Source organism: Nannospalax galili, unplaced genomic scaffold, assembly GCF_000622305.1.
Source record: "Nannospalax galili isolate Female #2095 unplaced genomic scaffold, S.galili_v1.0 scaffold561, whole genome shotgun sequence".
In the NCBI taxonomy this organism is placed as follows: Eukaryota; Metazoa; Chordata; class Mammalia; order Rodentia; family Spalacidae; genus Nannospalax; species Nannospalax galili.
The window spans coordinates 402,404-421,363 of NW_008344825.1; the positions used below are offsets into that span (position 1 = coordinate 402,404).

An 18,960-nucleotide genomic window follows, 5' to 3' on the forward strand; every position below is an offset into this window, starting at 1 on the left:
CCAAGGGTCACTGATAGGAGAGTGTGTTGGCGGGTGCGGGGGAGGGGGGAGGAGGGTAGAGGGCCCGGGGAGTTCCCAGGCCAGAGAGCCACGGGAGTCGGGTATTTCCAAAATATACCAGCCATGGGTGCTCCAGCCTAGCTGGGTCCTCAAAGCCGTATACTGGGCCTCCTGTGGGAGTATGTTAGATATGTAGGCTTTTAGCCCTGGGAAGCTGTACTTTAATGGGATTCTGTGGGATCTGTTCATACAGTAAAGTTGGCAAAGTGTATTCTAAGCTGAGAGCCCCAGTGCTGCAGTCTGGTGGGGTGTGTTAAGCAGTCTAGTTTGGGAGGGCTGTGGGAGGACAAATAAGAGCTCAAGCACAGGACACAGCGGGCAAGGCCCAAAACTGCCTTGGTTAGGATTCTTCTCACCCAGCCACAGCCTGCTGCGGCCTACGATGCCCTTCTTCACATGGATTGCTGAGCCTTTCCCTGCTCTGTGACTTCTAAGACACGTGTCCAGGGGTCTAAATTTGCTTAGTTGTCCCACACCTGGCCTCAGATCAACCAACAGGCTAGAGTGTTCCCAACACCTAGAAGCTGGGCTGCTCCCAGAAATGGTCTCAGTGGGAAGCTGGGCAGAATCGAGTGACTCCCGGCCTTCCTTCCCAGTTCTGCCAGGGAAACCACCTCTGAGAGACCAGGGAGAAGATGGCAGGAAGGCTGGGTGCTCAGAATGAAAAGCCTTTAGGGGGTGTCCAGAGGCCTACAGCCCTCCCTGTCTGGGGTGTCGAGGACCCCAGATTCCCAGGGACAGCCAGGTTCCTGGGTCTGCACATCTACGTGGGAGCCTTGTGTACGGCATTATGGCTGCTGGTTCAGGAGGGCTGGGGGAGGGCCTGGGTGAGAGTGAGTGGCCAGGGCAGGAGCTGAGCAGCGGGGGCTCTACAGCACTCTCTCTTCACTTGTCAGTGTGGCAATTCTCCTCAGGTTTTCCCGCACTTTGATGAACTCTGGGGCGTGGTCCTCCTCCCTCTGTGGTGGGTTTTCCAGCTGAAAGAGAGACACAAAGGGGTCAAATGGGCAGGGTTGGGGGTTTCTCAAAAAACGATGGTGTAGGACCAAGGTCCTATCAAGTGGGATACAGGCTGGGGTGTGTTTTGTAAATCATCTTGGTAAGTGAGAGAGTAGACCCTTGAGAGAGAGGGACATCATGTTAACATGAAAGTGGGGCATGGTGGTATAGACCTTTAATCCAGCACCTAGGAGGCAGAAGCAGGTGGATCTCTGAGAGTTTGATGCCAGTCTTGTTTACATAGTGATTTCTAGGTCAGACAGGGCTACATAGCAAGACCCTGTCTTTAAAAAAAAGGATTAACATTGGGAAAAAAAATCCACCCCACCTGAAGCTACATGTAACAAAACAGAGCATGCTTGAGGAAATCCACCAGCTCCAAATATGGAAGAAAGGTATCATGAGTTTTGGAGGCTTGGCCTGGTCCAGCTCTCTAGCCCACTTCCATTTCCCTGAGTGCCTTTCTTGTCCTTAATAAACTTTCTCTATTTCTACTACTGCCTACGTGTTCCTGGTCAAATTCTTCCAGGACACAAGAACCTGGAGATCTCAGTGGGTGTCTGCTGTACTCTGACCCACATCTATGATGGGGGGACAAAGCATGAGACCGAGTTCTTGTGAAACCTGTTTCAGATCACTTACTCTTCTGGCCACCTCTAAAACGGAAATACCATCTGGCTCTCAGGGCAGCAAGGATCATCAGAATGAGCTTGCAGGACACAGGGCTGGCGAGAAAGCTGAGGTCCAGAGACGAGAAGCCACTGGCCCAGAGTCACACAGCAGACCAGAGAAGGATTCCTGGTCCCCTGCTGACGCTGGGTGCCCCTACCCACCTGGTTCAGTCTCTGCTGCCGTCTCAGCAGTTCCTGCTCGAAGGGGCACTGCAGCCGCTTGGCCTCCAGCTCTTCCTTCTTCTTCTTCATCAGCTGGTTCCGGCGCCGATGCTCCAGGACCCGCTGTAGCTCAGGCTTGCTGTCCAGACCCAGGCCCCTGGGGGTTGTGGGGAGGTGTCAGGAGACCCTCACCTTCTCTCTGTTCTATCTCCCCAGTCTGGGACTTGTTGCAATGACCCTCCCCCCAAATTATTTCCCACAGTGCTTGAGCAGTGCTGGGAGGCAAAGCTTTTACTGTCTCACTTTACAGAGAAGAGCAATGAGGCTGCCATTGCCTAAAACACCAGGGAGGGTCCCAGCTACAAGGTGTTGACTGAGGATTCGAACCTAAGCCTGTCTGACAGCAGAGACCAGGTTTTATATGCTTGCTGGATGTTTTCTTAGATAGGTTTCTGAAGATGGAATTGCTGGGTCAGGAGCTCTTAAAAGCTTGTGGATATTTACTTCCATTTGCCCCTAAGAAAGGCTATCCAATTTATAATGTCATCAATAGCATACAAGGACATCCGTGTCTCTCCATTCTCACCAGCCAATCTTTTTAAGTCTGGGAGGCAAGAAATAATACCTGGTTTTCACTTCCTTTCCTGATTATCAGCCACATGGATCACTTTTTACAATTTTTGTTTTAATTTTATATCTCTGTTTTACCTGCATGTATGCCATGTGCATGTAGTGCCTGTGGAGGCCAGAAGAGGGTATTGAATTCCCCCTGGAATTGGAGCTGCAGAAAGTTGTTAGTCATCATGTAGGTGCTGGGAACCAAACCCAGGTCCTCTGCAGGAGCAGCCAGTGCTCTTTACCACTGAGCTGCCTCTGCAGTTCCTGGAACAACTTTTGATATGTTTACTAACCATTTGCATTTCTTTTGTGAATTAATTATGCGTAATTTTGGGCGTATTTTCCTTGTAGATTAACATACTTGAATACATTAATCTTTTTCTGTATATGGAATTTTTCCATATAATTTATTTGTATTGTAAATATTTTCCATGGTTTGCTTGAAATTATTTATTGTGGTGGTGTTTTTGATATTAAAGTGAATTATAATTCTAAAAAACAACAGAGAAAATGATGATGTTAATGATATTAAGTAAAAACAAATCCCCAAACAGCCCAGTGTGCAAAGGTTATCTGCAGAGTCTTAGAATGGAAATCACAACTGGTTTCAATACCAGAGATGGCCGGCAGAGGGCGCAACGAAAACACCGCCACTTTCATTCTGGTCCTGGTGGGCAGGAAGGTCATTTCTCAGGCCTCTTAGGGGACCCATAACCTCCCTCTCTCTCACTTAACATCCTGTGGTTGCCAATCGCAGTCCTACAATTCCCCTAGATTCTTCTTTGGCTCGTGTCTCACCCGGGGGTGCATTTCAATGAGAGTCATCACTACCTGGCACCTCTCTGCAGCATAGGTGAGGCCAGTTTACAGCCCACCCCAGCCAGGGGCTTCTTTCTGATGCTCAGCAGAGGAATTCTGCCCCAGTCGCTAAGCAGCTTGATTCCTGCCCTTTAGCACGTACTGGTTCCTCTGCCAGCAGGGTCCACCTCCCAGCCCAGCTGACTCCGGTCCACACTTCAAACCTTTCAGTCATCTCTCTCTTCTTCCATGAAATCATTTGGATCTCCCAAGTACCTCCTTTGGGGGGTCCCACAACCATTTTAAGTTCCCATCAAGGCTTCTACTCTCTTGCCCCCTCCACCCTCCTTGGAGAGGGCAGGAACTAGGCTTCCTTTCTCTAAGTCTGGGCATGGTGTCCTGTACATAGAAGGTACTCAGTAAATGTATGTGGCATCCAGGCGTGTAGTGTGTGGCTGGGAGGGAGGCTGGGAGCTTTGGGTTCTAGGTTCTCAGTTTCTTCTAGTAGCCCCCCCCCACCCCAGGATGACAGCCAGGCTAGTCTCCTCAAGCGGCATTTCTCTAAGCCCCAACCCCTCCCCCTCTGTGCTGGGGCAGGCAGCCAGCCAGCCATTATCCCACCTTCTGTGGTTCATGAGCAGCTCCCGGTGAAGCTCCTGGTGGGTCCGGGAGGCCTTCACAGGGTTCACTAGCTTCTTGGGTTTGATGAGTTCTGGGTTCCACTCTCTGTACTCTGGCCGGGCCATGAGGCCCCCAATGTCCGCTCTCTCTCTCTGGATCTCTGAGTACATCGAAGCTGTAGAGATGAGCAGAGGAATTGTTCCAACATGCCTGCAGGCCCATCTACCTCTTGGAGCACAGATGTAGGGGAGTGGGTTCCTGTCACGTCGATGTTGGTGACTGAGCAACTCTGGGCAAATTACTTGCCCATCTGAACCTTGCTGTCCTCCCTTGTTAAGGAGAAACAGTAATTAAACCTCAGTACAGGGTTGTTGCAGGTATTGGAGATGATGTTTAAAGTATGTGGGTTATAGACTTAAAATGACTCCAAGGTCCAAAATGTGGGCTATCATGGGACTGGAGAGGTTCAGTCAGGAAAGTGCTTGCTGTGTTCAATCCCTAGCATCAGGGTGAATAGCCAGGTGTGGTACTGCATGCCTGGAATTTCAGTACTGTGAGGTAGAGCTGGCTGGAAAGCCAGTCTAGCCTAATCATTGAGTCCAGGTCCCAGTGAGAGATTGTGCCTTGAAAATAAGGTGGACAGTGCCTGAGGAACAACATCTAAGGTTGACCTCTGGCCTCCACATGCACATGCACCCACATACATGTGTGCACCTGTATGCGCATGTGCACACACACACGCACACACAGAGGCTGTCACTTGTATATGTTTTGGGTCTAAGTGAAAAAAAAAATCCCTGTAACAGAAGGGCTTGTGTTTGAGTTTCTGCTTCTTAACAAACTTGTACCAGAAAACTTGTATGTAGTTGTTAAAGATTGTTCAGAAAAATGCCACGATAAAGGAAATTATCACCCCTTACTGTTCAGCTCCCCAGCCATAGTTCCAAAGTTGCTGGTGGAAGTGGCCAGCTTTTCCCTCTCTCCACACCAGAGAGCAGTGTACGAAGTGCAGGAGCTGCTGCGTCACTAATCACAAATGGACGGCTGTCATCTTGTATGCAGACATGTGCCTAGTCTTGACCTGGCTCCTCCCAGAGTAGCTGGAAGTTTGTCAATGTGCTTGGAATTTATGCAGAAAGGCTCTGCTACAGGTGAATCCTTGTTCTTGAAATGTTTGAGAGGAGAAAAGGGGGAGAGAGAGAGAGAGAGAGAGAGAGAGAGAGAGAGAGAGAGAGAATAAATATGAAATTCCAGTGTGTGAAGTGAAGACGTGCTACCTCAGTTTCCAGCACAGAGCCCTGGTTCCCCAACACCAAAAACCTCAAAAGTTTTACTACCAATTACCAACACGTTTATTGAGTGCCTACTGTGTATTAAACCAGACACTGCCTGTGCCCTGTATGCAGAAAGGGCTGAACCCCACCAGCTGGGGTGTGTGGGGGGGAGACACATGCTTGCAGTGCTAACACTTGGGAGTAGAGGCAGAACAAAGTAAGCCTGGGCTTCACAGCAAGACCCTGTCTCAGAAAAGGGGGTGAGGGTGCTTTTCTTAAAAGCTGGACGCAAGGAGGCCAAACTGTCTAAACATTCATTGTAATTACTATAAGCAGCTAACAGCCAGGCAGTGCTTGTTCTCTTGATATCTTCTTTAAAGAACTCTCCTTCCCACCCCGTGTCTCTCTGAGACAGACTTTCATGTAGTCTAGATTGGCCTCAAACTTGTTATACAGTCAAAGATGAAATTGTGATCTTCCTGCCTCTGCCTCCTGACTGCTTGGATTATAGGCATGGGCTACCATACCCTGCATCAGAGCTTCTGGGGATCAAGCTCAGGGCCTTGTACATGCCAGGCAAGCACTCTACCAACTGAGCTACATCTCCAGCCTTCAATACCTTCTTGATACCAAGTTGTCTGTGGACAACTGGGAAGAGGCTGAAAGGCATTTGGGTGAAGATGGTGAGGACCTGGCAGTGGCTAACAGCTTGATGGGGCCAGGAACACAGAGGAGGAGTTCAGTGGGGTATAAGTGGCAAGGTGACCTAACTAGACAATACAGGGGTTCAGTGGGAGACTGCTTTGTAAGGGTGGCAGGTGGACACGCAACATTTCTCTTATTCCCATTGCAGGGTACAGATGGGAGGAGGAGTGAAGGCCGGGAGTGTGCAGGTGCCTTGTAAAATGAAAACCTAATACCAGAAGATACTTCGGAGGTGGCCGGATGAAGTGTCAGCGTGTAGAAACATAACTGTTGCCTTTTCCTTCTGTTAGTGTTCTCAGAAACATTTTTTCTTTTTTCATTTCTTTTTTTTTTTGGTCTTTTTGAGACAAGGTCTCCCTGTAGCCACAACTGCCCTGGAACTCGCTGTGGAGACAAGGCTGGCCTTGAACTCAGAGATCTGAACACCTCTGCCTCCCAAGTGTGGGGATTAAAGGTGTGTGCCACCACACCCAGCTAAAAAGAGAATTTTAATGATTGCCTTTCTCCATATCTTTTGATAGGATGGTTTGTTTCCAGGATAAATCCTATTTTTTTCAAATCTTAAGAAAATTATTGTAATGCATAATCATTACTTTATTTATTTGCTTTTGAGACAGGGTCATATGTAGCCCAGGCAGGCCTCAAACTTGCTCTGGAGTCAAGAATGAACCTGAACTTCTGATCCTCCAGGTCCCACCTCCCAGGCGCTGGCATCACAGGCCTGCACCACCACTCCTGGTTTTCTGCAGTGCCAGGGATGGAACCCAGGGCTTCATGTGTGCCAGACAAGTAGTCTACCAACTGGGCTATATCCCAGGCCTTTTAGTTACTTTAAAATGGGCACCTGACAAAATAAACATCTCTCCTCCTCTAGGGGGGATATTTTCTTACCTGATGGGATCACGTTTTCTGGGAACCAATGTATTAGGACATCCTGAATTAATTGGAGCTTTGGGACTCCCTGTTTGATATCTATTATCAAATTCCTCTAATCTTTTTCTTCAAATTTTATTTATTTTATTATATGTGTATGAGTATATTGCCTGCATGTGTGTAAGGCACGCATGCTGTGCAATGCCCATGGAGGTAAGAAGTGGTTGTTGGATACCCTGGAACTGGAGTTAGGATAGTTGTTAGCTGCCCTGTGGGTGTTGGGAATTGAACCCAGGTCCTCTGCAAGAACAGTCATTGCTCTTAACTGCTGAGCCAACTCTCTAGCCCAAACTTCTCTAATCTTTTAAGTAATTCCCAGCAATACTTCCCATGCGCTTAGCTCTCATCCTATCCAGGCCACCGTTACACCACACCTGAATGTCTCCCGAAACTCCCTGGCTAGTCACCCTGCTGGTAACCTCTTTGTGGCCCAAGCTTTCTAGAGCCAAATACTTCCCATCAGCCACACCAGCTTTGGAAGAACTCACTTTATGTTGCTGGCATGCTAAGTCAATAGGCAAAGTAAGGTGAATGTCTTTAAGAAAGGAGATGGCGAAATTAACATTAAAAAAATATATATATACCCATATTCCTTGCAAAACGATGGGGGAGAGACTTCAGCAATGTGGCCAGACACAAAATAGAAACACAGAATTAAGAGCCCCTGACAACAGGGCATTGAGAAGGGGTCTAATAATACAAGGGTTATGCATTCTGCAACTACTTGCAGGCCTGGTATTTGCCAGGTGCTCTGGTGCCACTAGGTACGTGGAGGAGAGCTAAGCAAGCAGGGGCCCTGCTCCAGAGATGACAAATGAAGGACCTACATTCAGCCACAAGGGAGGGGCCTCTCTCAGGAGGTGGGGTTCAGTGTCTGACCCTTTAGAGTGGAGGTGACGCTGCTCTGGGCCTAGGGAACAGCTGTGTGACTCCTGTACCTTGAACAAGCTGGGTCTGTTCAGGGAATACAAAGGCACAGTGTGCTGAGAGTGGTGAGAGCCGGTGTCAGGGTGTTCGCAGTGAGGGTGGACAGGCAGCCTCAGGCCTGGAAAAGGGCAAGGCAGACTGGGTTTTTAAGAGGTCATGCTGGCTAAGACTGCACTGTGGTCATGCTGTGTAGGGAAAGTGGTTAACATGCTTGGGAAATTTTCATGACTGAGTTCTTTTGCTTCCCTTGTGCACCTCTACCTGCGTGTTAGCTTCCACTACATTCGAGAGAAGCCTCTGATTGGCCTGGCTGATAACCTTCAGCTTCAAGGCACCCTCGCAGGCAGATGTGGTCTTTTGGGTCATTCTGGGGAGACAGACTCCGCCTGGTTCAGTCTTCTATTGTGGCCATATTAAAATCCCTTGTATGCTTTGGAGAACAGTCCTTCACTTTAAAAAAGTAATTATTATCATTATTATTATTATTGTTATTATTATTATTATTATTGGTCTTTTTGAGACAGGGTCTTCCTGTAGCCTCAGCTGGCCTGGAACTTACTATGTACACCAGGCTAGCCTTGAACTCACAGAAATCCGATAATATTTATTATTTTTATGGGTATGAGCATATTGCCTGCATGTATGTAAGTGCACCTGTGTCATGCAATGCCCACAGAGGTCAGAAGAGGGCATTGGATTTCCCTGGAACTGGAATTACAGATAGTTGTTAGCCACAGTGGGTGCTGGGACTCAAACCCAGGTCCTCTGCAAGAGCAGCCAGTGCTCTTAACTGCTGAGTCATCTCTCCAGCACCCACTTTATTTTTATTTTGCATGGGCCCTGGAGATGATGGGATGATCTCGGACCCCAGGTCCATTGGTGGCCAGTCCTGGCTCAAGGATCTCTCCAGGCCCTCCCCTCTTTTCAAATTAAACATATGGTGTGGTGGATAAGTCACAGATTCCCAAGGGAGTGGCTGAATGCTAACAGATAATGTACGTGTGTGTGTGTGTGTGTGTGTGTGTGTGTGTGTGTGTGTGTGTGCGCTAGAACCCTCATGGTTTAAGAACTGCAGAATGAGCTTTCTAGCCTATTTGATGAGGCTTCTGTGTAGAAGAGTCTATTGCAAGTCCTACCACAAAGAAAGCTGCTTGAAGAAGTTTCAAAGTTGTGCAGTATGCAATCTACCTCACCTTATATGGCAGCCTTTGTTGCCAGTAGGAGGCCCTTAACTCTTTTGGCATTTGCCAGGCTTTATATAGCTCCAAAGTAGAAGAAAATCTAGACTGTCTTGGAGGTCATTTGGGGGTTCTTCAGGCAGAAGTCTGCGGTCACTCCCAAAGCTGCTGGGGTTCCTGAGCAACCCAACACCACTGAGGATGTGGTCATGATGGGGCAATGTGGTCATGAGGTGGGCAGCAGATAGGTCAGATCTAAAAGAAAAAGATGAACAGGGGAGAGGAACAGGCTGGTGAAGGAGGAGTTATGTGGCTAACAATCTTAAAGGATATGCAGAAGATCTGCTGTTCTGTCTGGATTCGAATCTTGGCCCTGTCCCTTCTTAGCTGAGGATTTCTGTATAGGAAGCTGATGATGCTTGTAAGGCTCATGGCAAATGCCTTGTAGAGAATTCGGGGTGTGGTGCTGATTATTAGAGGCTGCCACAGACAGCAAAGTAGGTTATGCACTGCACAATCCCAAGGCCTCCACTCCTATAGATTAAACCATCAGTAGTGCCCTGGAATTGTAGTGTGACCACCCTGTCAACTGCTATTACAATTAAATTAATCCCATTCCTAGTCTTGGGTTGAGGTGCCTCATTTTCCTTAAAAAGAAGAAATGAGTTAAATCAGCAGAACTTAGCCTTGGCCACTTGTTGCTGTTCTTGGGGAAGGTTTGAAATACATCTTTGTCCCACCTCAGGGAGTCAGAGGTCATTGGTTTAGGGGGTGTTGCTTAGTCTTTGAGAGTTTTAAAAACTTTTGGGTGATTCTAATAATCAGTCATCTTTGTAAACTGGAAGGAAGGAAGATGGGTGGAACGAAGGAAGGATGGAAGGAAGGATGGCATTCCTCTTCGCTCTAGCCTAGTGACTCTGACCATGGTTGATCTGGTCACTTTGAGGTCTGGTTGAGGGTACACCTTTTAGGTGTTTAGTCCCAGGGAGTCTCTTCTGGAGAACCAGTGTTTGAAGATTGAGGAACTCCTGCTGGGCATGAGGCTCTGGAGCCAGAAGGTGACAGCTAAATAAGGGTCTTGCATGTCCTCAAGAGGGCAGGTGGTAAGGCTGACCTCTAGCAAGGGATGCGGCTGTAAGAGAGCAGAAGAGAGACTGGGAACCTCTGGTTCTCTCTGGGTTCTTCTGGTGACCCAAGAGGCCCTGCAACTCCTCTCTGGAGATGCCACAGGGTCACTAGACTCCCAGGGTGCTGGGTGTATACGGATGGGGTTGGAGCAGAAGCCTTGACACTGAACCCTGGTCTCCTCCTGGGTACAGCGATAGAACAGCAGTGAAGCCCCAGGTCTTTTTGTGGGGTTTTTTGCTTGTTTTGAGACAGGGTCTCATGTACCTCAGGCTGGCCTCAAACTTGCTCTGTAGCCAAGGATGACCTTGAATTCCTAATCCTCCTGCTTCTGTCTCCCAAGTGTTAAGATTATAGGTCAAGGGCCACCATGCCCCATTTATGAGGTGCTGGGGATCAAACTCATGGCCTGTGCATGTTAAGCAGGTACCTGACCAACTGAACTATTCCCTCAGCCCTACCTTAGGCTATAATGTCCCTTCAGTCTGCCTTTCCTCTGCTCTTACAGCACTAGTTGTATCTCTGATGCACCAATTATTACAAATGATGCTTGATCCAATAAACCATAGTGGTTAAAGCAGAGAGGACAGAACTGTGGCATACAATCCTGGCTGTGTGAGCTTGGGCAAATAGCTGACCCTCTCTGAGCCTCTGAACAGTGGCGATCATGGCAGTATCTACTCTAAGTCATTGGAGAATGAGATGATGTGGTGTACATGATATACACAGTGTACTTTGTGCATTGTCTGGCTGAGTGAGGCAAACTGTGGTCCTCTTGTCCTAGGTGCCTTGGGGTGAGCATGGGACTTGGTCTGGATATCATAACTGTCCCAAAGGCAACTCATTCTATAAATGAGGAAAGGCCCAGTAGGGCAACATACATGGTGGGTGGTTAGCAAAGCTGTGATCTTGGGACTCCAAACCTAGTGCTCTTTCTACTACGACACCGTCACCCAAGTGTGTCATGTTTCTGAGTCCACAGAGCAGGTTTACAGCCCTTTGCCCTCTTCTATGGAAGAGGAGATTGAGCCCACTTGATTGCTGAGAATGTGGAGGCCAGAGAACCAGAGTTGAGCAGCCTGTGGAAAATGCAAACACAGCCTGGCCACATGAAGCCACAGGTCTGGCAGACTTCCCTGCCGGCTGGTGGCCAGACTTCACCCCTCTCCCTCTGAACCTTCCTGCTTCAGCATGGGCAGGCTCAGACGGGAGGCTTTGAGAAGCACTGGCCAGAGGAGAAGCTTTCACAGCTGACCACTGTGTGTCCCGTTCATCATTGTCTCCTAGCAGGCGGTGCACCTTTGTGACTCACTGGCCTGAGAACAAATCTGGTGTCACCTCCAGGGCCCCCTATAGCCTCTGGCTGGCACCCTGAAATTCCATCAAGAGCCGCCTATCCATTTGGACAAGGTGACTCTGGACAGACTTTAACTCTTTGCCTTGGTCGGTTGGAACATTCTGGGCAGTGAGGAAAATGACCGAGTTTGAAGGTAGGGGCATACAGGGTCCTTAGGAAAGCTGGGATACCACTGAGCAGTGATCAACAGGAGTGGACCTTATATCCTGCTGCCTACACAGCTAGATGCCAGCTGCTCCACCTGGCAGCTGGCTCGGAGGAAGATTGCGGTGGGCATTACCACCCACTGAACTAAGAAAGCCACCAAGATCTGAGCCACCCAGAAAAAGGTTCAGGGTCTGCCTCAAAATCACAAACCATGGGGGCTAGTGGTGGTTTCAAAGAATGGGAATCTTCTAGCATCTGATTTTTCTAATCCCAGACTGGCCTTCTGCCACATGGTGCTAAAGCCAAGCTCATCAGCAAGACAGACATTCCTGTTAGCTTGCACAGGCTGAGTACTGTGCTAAATATCTAGCCCCGGATTCTGTGGAATTCTCAACAAACTGAAGACATGGGCATATTCTCATCCCTTTCATAGGAATAAGTAACCACGATGTAAAGAGGTTACCTGACTTTCCTAAACACACAGCCAGTGGAAGAAGGAGCCAGAATTTGAGCTGAGCTCTGTCTGATGTCCAAACCGCAGTCCTGTGTTCTGCCCATCACATGCAGAACCTGGGTTTTGTTGATCTTTTGGTTATTAAGCAAATGGACCCCTCCTTACCAACCCTGCACAGCACTAACACATAAGGATCGATTCACGTACTTAGAAGCAAAAGATCAACAGGGCTACTTCTGGGTGTCCGTTTCATCCTTTATCCTTTCCCAATCCCAACGTCATATCCCTGTATCATTTCACCCTTGTGGGGCAGTCTAGGTACCTAAAGTCACAGGGTTCAGCTGCCCTGACAGCCTGCTGCCTTGCTCCCAAGTTAAGCTCCTTCCCTTTGCCTCCTCCCAGAACACACCCAGCAGGTGTGACAAAATATAGCAGAATCTTACTTCTCCAAGGGTCCTGGGAAGGGGAATCAGAGCAGTGCCTCTGGGCCGAACGCTCCTCTGCTCCTCCGCAGGTCTAGTCTGAGAGAGTGCTCAGCAGGTCCCAGATGAGTGAGGTAGTCGCCTCCGGAGGGCGGGTCTTAAACCCCGGGGATGGGAGGCAGCATTGCATTCCTGTTTATTCTGATATCAATAAAAAGGAACTGTTGCTATAGAAACTGTTATTTCAGTTGGTGCATGGCCATGTCCACAGTTTGGAACACCATGTCCAAGCCACCCTGATTGAGAGGCACAAATAAATACCTACTTTGTCAGATTGATGAGGAATAGAATCATGCCAGGCTTTGTTCTGAGCAAGGCGGCTCCTGGCTCCCTTGAAGGAATTTCCCGTTTCTATGGGAGGGGATTCCAGTATTTCCCGGTGGAAGGGGGAAGCCAAGCTTCCTGCTGCCAAGGAATTCTTCAGAACACAGCTCTAGGGGTGGTTGATGGGAAAGGAGTACACTGCATGGAGCTGGTTTTGGGTCATTCTCTAAGTGCCAGTAGGTGCTTCTATTGTGACATGATGTCACCTACAACTGGGCTACAATGGACACACCTGTTTGTGGGTTAAAAACTCCATGCTCATAATTGACTTGATAGTTGGAACTTCACAGAAGTGGTAGGACATGGCAGCTGATGGCACCCAACAGGCTGATCTGTACCTAGCAGGCTCCTGGGGCAGCTCTGCTCTGGCATCAACACCTTCTGTACCGTGGCTTCTGTGTCTGTTAAATGTTGAGGGTAACAGTGTGGCTGGCCAATGAGTAAACTCAATGAGAAGGCATTCACAAAAGCACCCTGCAGACAGAGCTGGCTCTGTGCTCTGAGGGCAGGGTCCCAACATGCATGTTGTACCTGTCCCCACAGTTACCATGAGTGACTGCTGGCTCAATGAGACCATGTGCAGGACCCCAAGGCCAGCCTTGGTGCAGATCAAAGGTCTTCTCACCTCTGAACCAGTTTCCACTTGAGAACTGGGAAGTGTTCTAGCTTTTGGTATTAGCCCGTGCTCCCCAGTGTGGAAACCAGCACCAATTAAAATAGGCCTTTACCCTAGTTTACTTTCTCATGGAACGTTGGTTAGCTGGAAGGCAATGAGGCCCAAGACACACATGGGCGGAAGCATTGTACATGCAATTTTGGGTTCTCTTTGGCCATATGATCTATTCATTTAGTCAGCATCTATGGAATACTGTATTTCTGGCATGTTCTGACACCCAAAATATTGGCACCCAGAGCTAGTTGCAGCTCTATCCTGTGTGTCTGAGTACCCATGACACTGCATGGGGGGTGAGCAGAGGCACCAGTGTTGAAGCCACAGCCATCACTAAGAGATGCTGCCATACCTTTTGATAGGATGCTGTCAATCAGCATGTTTGTGTCTACCTGCGAAAGATGTCCCTTACACATGTAGGGAAAAATTATGTATAGTATGATCCCTTCCTTTTTTTCCAAAACAAAATATTAGTTCATGCATAGAGAGAACCAGTCTGGATGCACAACAAACTAACCTGTCAGCAGAAGTCAGTTCTAGATCAATATATCACACATACTGTTGCTAGGTGTCATTGTAAGAGTGAAAAATGGGACAAGATCATAGATCTCTGTATTGGAACCTTTGATGGGGACCTAGATGTAATTTTGAATGTGTGTATGTGGTTCTGGGTCTCAAACCCAGGGCCGTGTGCATGCTAGGCAAAATTTCTACCACTGAGTGGCTTCCCTAGCCGAGGAATATGGATTTGGCATATTCCCCTGGAAATCCATTTATATTAAAGTTTGAGAACTGCTGTTCTATGGAATAAAATGATAAGATCCTGTTCTATGTCACTATTTCTGTAATGTTTGTGGCTTAATAAACGAGCAGAAGAAATGGCTCAGTGGTTAAGAGCACTGGCTGCTCTTGCAGAGGACCTGAGTTCGATTCCCAGCACACCCACATGACGGTTAACAACTGTAAGTAACTCCAGTTCCAGGGGATCTGATGCCCTCTTATGACCTCTGTGGGCATTGCAAGACATGGGTGCACTTACATACATGCAGGCAAACATTTATACAAATAAAATAAATATTAAAAAGAAAAACCTTCCCATCCATTGCTTTGGTTATCAGAGAAAAGCAGTAAAGATGAAAAAAATTGAGAAAGTAGCTGTAGGCAGTTTGAAGTACTGTGTGGATCGCCGTTCCCTCTGACTGTGGGAGAACAGAGGCCCTAAGCCAATGAACCTGGCAGGAAATTGTTCCAGGGAACGTCAGGGTTGGGCGTGGGGTGGCTGCCTCCTGCTCAGCCCATAGTGGGCTGGGGTTGGGGGGTGTAGGGGACCACACACACCCCTGCCATACTCCCCTCCAGTCCCTTGGAAGTGTGAGTTCATAGGTAGCAGAGCGTCTGAGAGGACAGGGAAGACCCAGGGGAAGCAGCTGAGACCTGGGGAGTTTCCTGCTTCAGTGTGGACCGGGCTGCAGCTGGCAGAAAAGTCCTCCACAAATGCCTTTCATTTTGGCTCCTTTTTTTCAGCCCAGAAGCACCCAGTTAGTTTTTAGATGGGCCCAGAAACCTCGGAGAGGTTTCCATAGCAACTTGAAACTTCTTCTTTGACCCTGTATTCAGTCTCTATCTCCAAAGAAGCCACCCACGAAACAGCCCTAGGATCAAACTCTCTCCCTGGCCACTGCAAACATACTCTGCCGATGGGACTTGGAAGAAGACATTTGCTGGCAGCAAAGCTTGTTATGGGACCCGCAGAGATTGAAAAAACGGTCAAGAGTTGCTTTTATAAGTTTGAACTGGGAAGCATTTACCCGGGCAGGGACTTCAAGCGTGAACGGCGGAAGGGGGGCAGGGCAGCAAGAACCAAGAGTCCTTTTTCAGAAAGCTGGCTCTCAACCCCGCTGCCATTAGTATGGTGAATTTGGTCTCTAGGGACCCTGGGGTGCCCCCACCCCCCATTTTAGTTTCCTTACAGCCAAACAAACCAATGAAGGGCAGACCATAGCTTGTCAAGCCAAGTAACCTGAGGCATGGTGTTGCTGCACTGGGGAGTGGAGAGCAAAACTCGCAGCTGAATTTGAATTTCAGATAAGCAATGGCTATTTTTTAAAATATAAGTATGTTCATTTTATATTTGGAACTACTTGCAATAAAGTGTTCTTTGTTTATCTGTAGTTCAAATTGCACTGGGCACCTGGAATTTTTATGCAATCCTTCTTGGCAGAGGTGGGGTGGCGGCTTTTCTGCCCTCTGGTGGCCGAGAAGGATTACTACAGGCATCTGGGCAGGTGGCCCGATAGCCAGGCTGCCAGAGAAGTCTTCCTCCTCCCCACCAGGCTTGAGCTGGAGGTAGGGTGGAGGTAATACATGACAGGTGTAGCTTTCCAAGCATGACTGAGGATGAGTTACGTCACAGACAGGGCCATTCCAGTCAGCGCCTATGGCTTTGGTCTCTGGTGTCAACCCAGATACCAATCCTGGTTTCACTGCTATCCTGCTAGAACAAACCTTCCTCATCTCTAAAATGGAATGTGTTCTTTAGACAGAGGACACAGGGCTTGGAAAGTCCTGCTACAGAGTTCGGCTAGCTGCCCAAGTGGCAGCTGTTACCTTGATACCTCATGTAACAGCATTAATGATGTTCACTCAAATGAAAAAATTAAAGATTAGAGTCAGCACAATCTGAACAGCATAAACAAATGTATAAGCTGAGGATCTTCTGGCAGTTGATAGATCCTGGGAAGAGAGTCAGTTTTCCCTACTGGTGTGATGCTTGATAGGTTGACCAGACTCCAAGAGATAGACCGACATCCAAGAGCATTTTGGGGAGCACAGATTAGACTCAAAAGGTCTTAAAAAAAAAAAAAGACAAGTAATAATAGAGGACATGAAGTGGGAGGGGAGTAAGGTAAGGATGGGGGGAGGACATCTGAATATGATCAAAACACACTGTATGAAATTCTTTTTAAAAATCTTATTTTTATGTGTATATATTTATATGCATGTTTGTAAGTGTACCACCTGTATGCAATGCCCATGGAGGCCAGAAGAGGGCATCAGATCTCCCATAACTGGAGTTATGGTGGTTTGTTAGTCATTGTGTTGGTACTGGGAGCTGAATCCAGGGTCCTCTTCTAGAGGTTTGGTTTCCAGCACCCACAAGGTGACTAACAATGGTCTGTAACTCCAGTTCCAGGGGATTCAGTGCCTTCTTCTGGCCTCTGTGGGCACTGCATGCAAGGGTGTGCCTAATACATGCAGATAAAATACTCATACACATAAAATACAAATAAATTTAAAAAAAATCAAAAAACCAAAACAAATGTATATACAAACTATGCACATGAAAACCCAGGGGACATCCCCAACTGTTACCAGTGGCTACTTGTGGCTAGCAGGATTATGGGTTAAGTTTTAGCTTGATTCTCAATTTCTCCAAATATTTATGAAAGCATGTGTTATCATCATCATTAGAGACAGGGTCTTAATAGATTGGCCTGGAAGTCAAGTATCCTAGGCCAAACTTGAACTTGCATCAGTCCTTCTGCTTCTCCAGTGCCACTATACCCAGCTCTTCTGCAAGATTTTTCTAGTACTGAAATATTACTTGAGCATAGTCTCCAAAGGCTGCTGTCCATGGAAATGGCCACCATCTTGGTTTGTGTGCTATACTCTCCTGGGGACATCTAAGAGCCCAATTGGAGCCTCACTTCCATCCTCACTTCCTGCTTCTCCTTTTTAGACAGCCAGGGGAATGGTACCTGAGGTGCATGGCCCTAAGTTTAAATCTCAGCTTTGCCCCTAACTACCTGTATTGCTGCAGACACATCATGTTACTGTCTGAGGCCCATTTTCCAACAGAGGTGGATATTACTTATGTACCAGGAGGAAGGGCATGCCTGGTATCTATCTATCTATCTATCTATCTATCTATCTATCTATCTATCTATCTATCATCTATCAACACATCCTGTGCTGTGTGTAGAACCCAGTGGATAGCAGAAGCCAAATAATTAGTGAATGCACACATGAGTCAATGGAGCCTTAGGAAGGCTCTGGTGGGTGGCCAGAACCATTTGCCATTATTACCATTCTCAGAAGGTGGGGTGGCTTTGGAGAGGTAGACCTGGTTTGAAGATGCTTTCTACCTCAGAGTTGTGTGGAAAAGATTCCTTATCAAACTAGGAGCAGCTGTTGCAGCTCTCTGGGCTCTAGCACCCCCAGTTACTAAACAGAGAGGATAATTAGCAGGGTCCCGGCAGAACTGTGACGATCCAATGAGACAGTGTGCAATGCTTATCCTGAGTGCTCTGTCAGTAAGACAGCTAGTCCTTCAAGGAGGCCCTGTGCCCTTCCTAACTTGTCAGCTGTGTATGGTACAGTTTAGGTGACAAGCATATGACGCCCGGAACTCTTGCTGGGTGGATGGATTGAAAGTTGAAAAGGGCAGCTTAAAGCAGCAGCTTGTGGCTAAAGGAAACCAAGGCTCTTCAGATTAAGGGATCTGCCCCACCCCCATCCCCCCAAGCTTTGTGAGAACCGAGAACCGGGTGCAGACACCTGGGGTGTGGACACCTGGTCAGCGAGGTTTGTGGGTTTGAAATCGCTGACTGAGGAGCTCCTTGTTCTGTGAGGCTGGAGTTGAACTCCCCTCACCCCCTCCTAGGAAGGTGTCCTCAATCCGGAAGTCTTGGCTAGTTATTGTTTGAGGACTTAAGGGAACCCTTGTTCCAACGTTCTCAGCTAGTAACTGGGCATTTCCCCAGGCCGGAGTGCGGAGACACTGAGTTCTGAAGCTCATAGGGAACTGGGGTCAGGAGGATGGGCCACATACGTGTGTGTGTGTGTGTGTGTGCGTGTGCGTGTGTGTGCGTGTGCGTGTGTGTGTGTGTGTGTGTGTGTGTGCATGTTCCCACACTCAGGAAGAGGGCAATGCGTCTAGGATGAAAAGGGCAGAGGGAAGGAAAGGAAGGACAGAGCCGGGAGTGAAGGAGAAACGTCGAGGCTAGAGAGCGATGGAGTGGGGGAGGCTGGGCAAGGAGGAAGGAACTGGCGCTGGGGCGCCCTCGGTGTCAGGGTGGTGCCGTGATCCCCACTTACCCGACCTGAGCAGCATGGCCCGGTAGAGCCCGGTGGCCTCGGTGGGCGCCGCGGTCCACTCGCCCAGCTTCTGCGCCATGCCGCGTGTCCCGGCAGAGAGAGCACTACCTGCCCCAGCGCAGCGCGCCTCCGCCACCCTGATGCTCCCAGCTGCCCCACCCGCCGGGGATCTGGTTACCGAGCGCTCAAGGGGTGCGCGGGCGAGCGCAGACACGTTGCCGGGACTGAGGGCGCAGTCAGTACTCCCGCCTGGGGAGCAGGCAGGGCATGGAGGGCACCTGTCACCCGGACACTGTGGCAGCATCACACTGAACGCCGCGTGCGCCTTCCAGCCTGACCTCCCTCCCGCAGGCTCTGC

At 48.6% G+C, this 18,960-nt stretch overlaps 1 protein-coding gene across 4 annotated transcripts; it reads right to left on the minus strand.

Moving 5' to 3' along the window:
- Positions 1-204: 204 nt before the first annotated feature.
- On the minus strand, positions 205-18,736 carry Fam107a (family with sequence similarity 107 member A). Of its 4 annotated transcripts, none has more exons than XM_008841198.3 (5): positions 12,473-12,640; positions 4,850-5,093; positions 3,930-4,104; positions 1,893-2,049; positions 205-1,037 (listed from the first exon to the last, which is right to left on the minus strand). In XM_008841198.3, exons 2-5 carry the CDS (start codon positions 4,866-4,868, stop codon positions 930-932), a joined length of 459 nt encoding a protein of 152 aa, XP_008839420.1. In that variant the 5' UTR covers positions 4,869-5,093; positions 12,473-12,640; the 3' UTR covers positions 205-929. The 4 variants fall into 4 exon arrangements, with proteins under 4 accessions (XP_008839420.1, XP_008839422.1, XP_008839419.1 ...); XM_008841200.3 differs by lacking the exon at positions 4,850-5,093 and adding an exon at positions 8,962-9,201; XM_008841197.3 differs by lacking the exons at positions 4,850-5,093; positions 12,473-12,640 and adding an exon at positions 18,603-18,736.
- Positions 18,737-18,960: the final 224 nt, after the last annotated feature.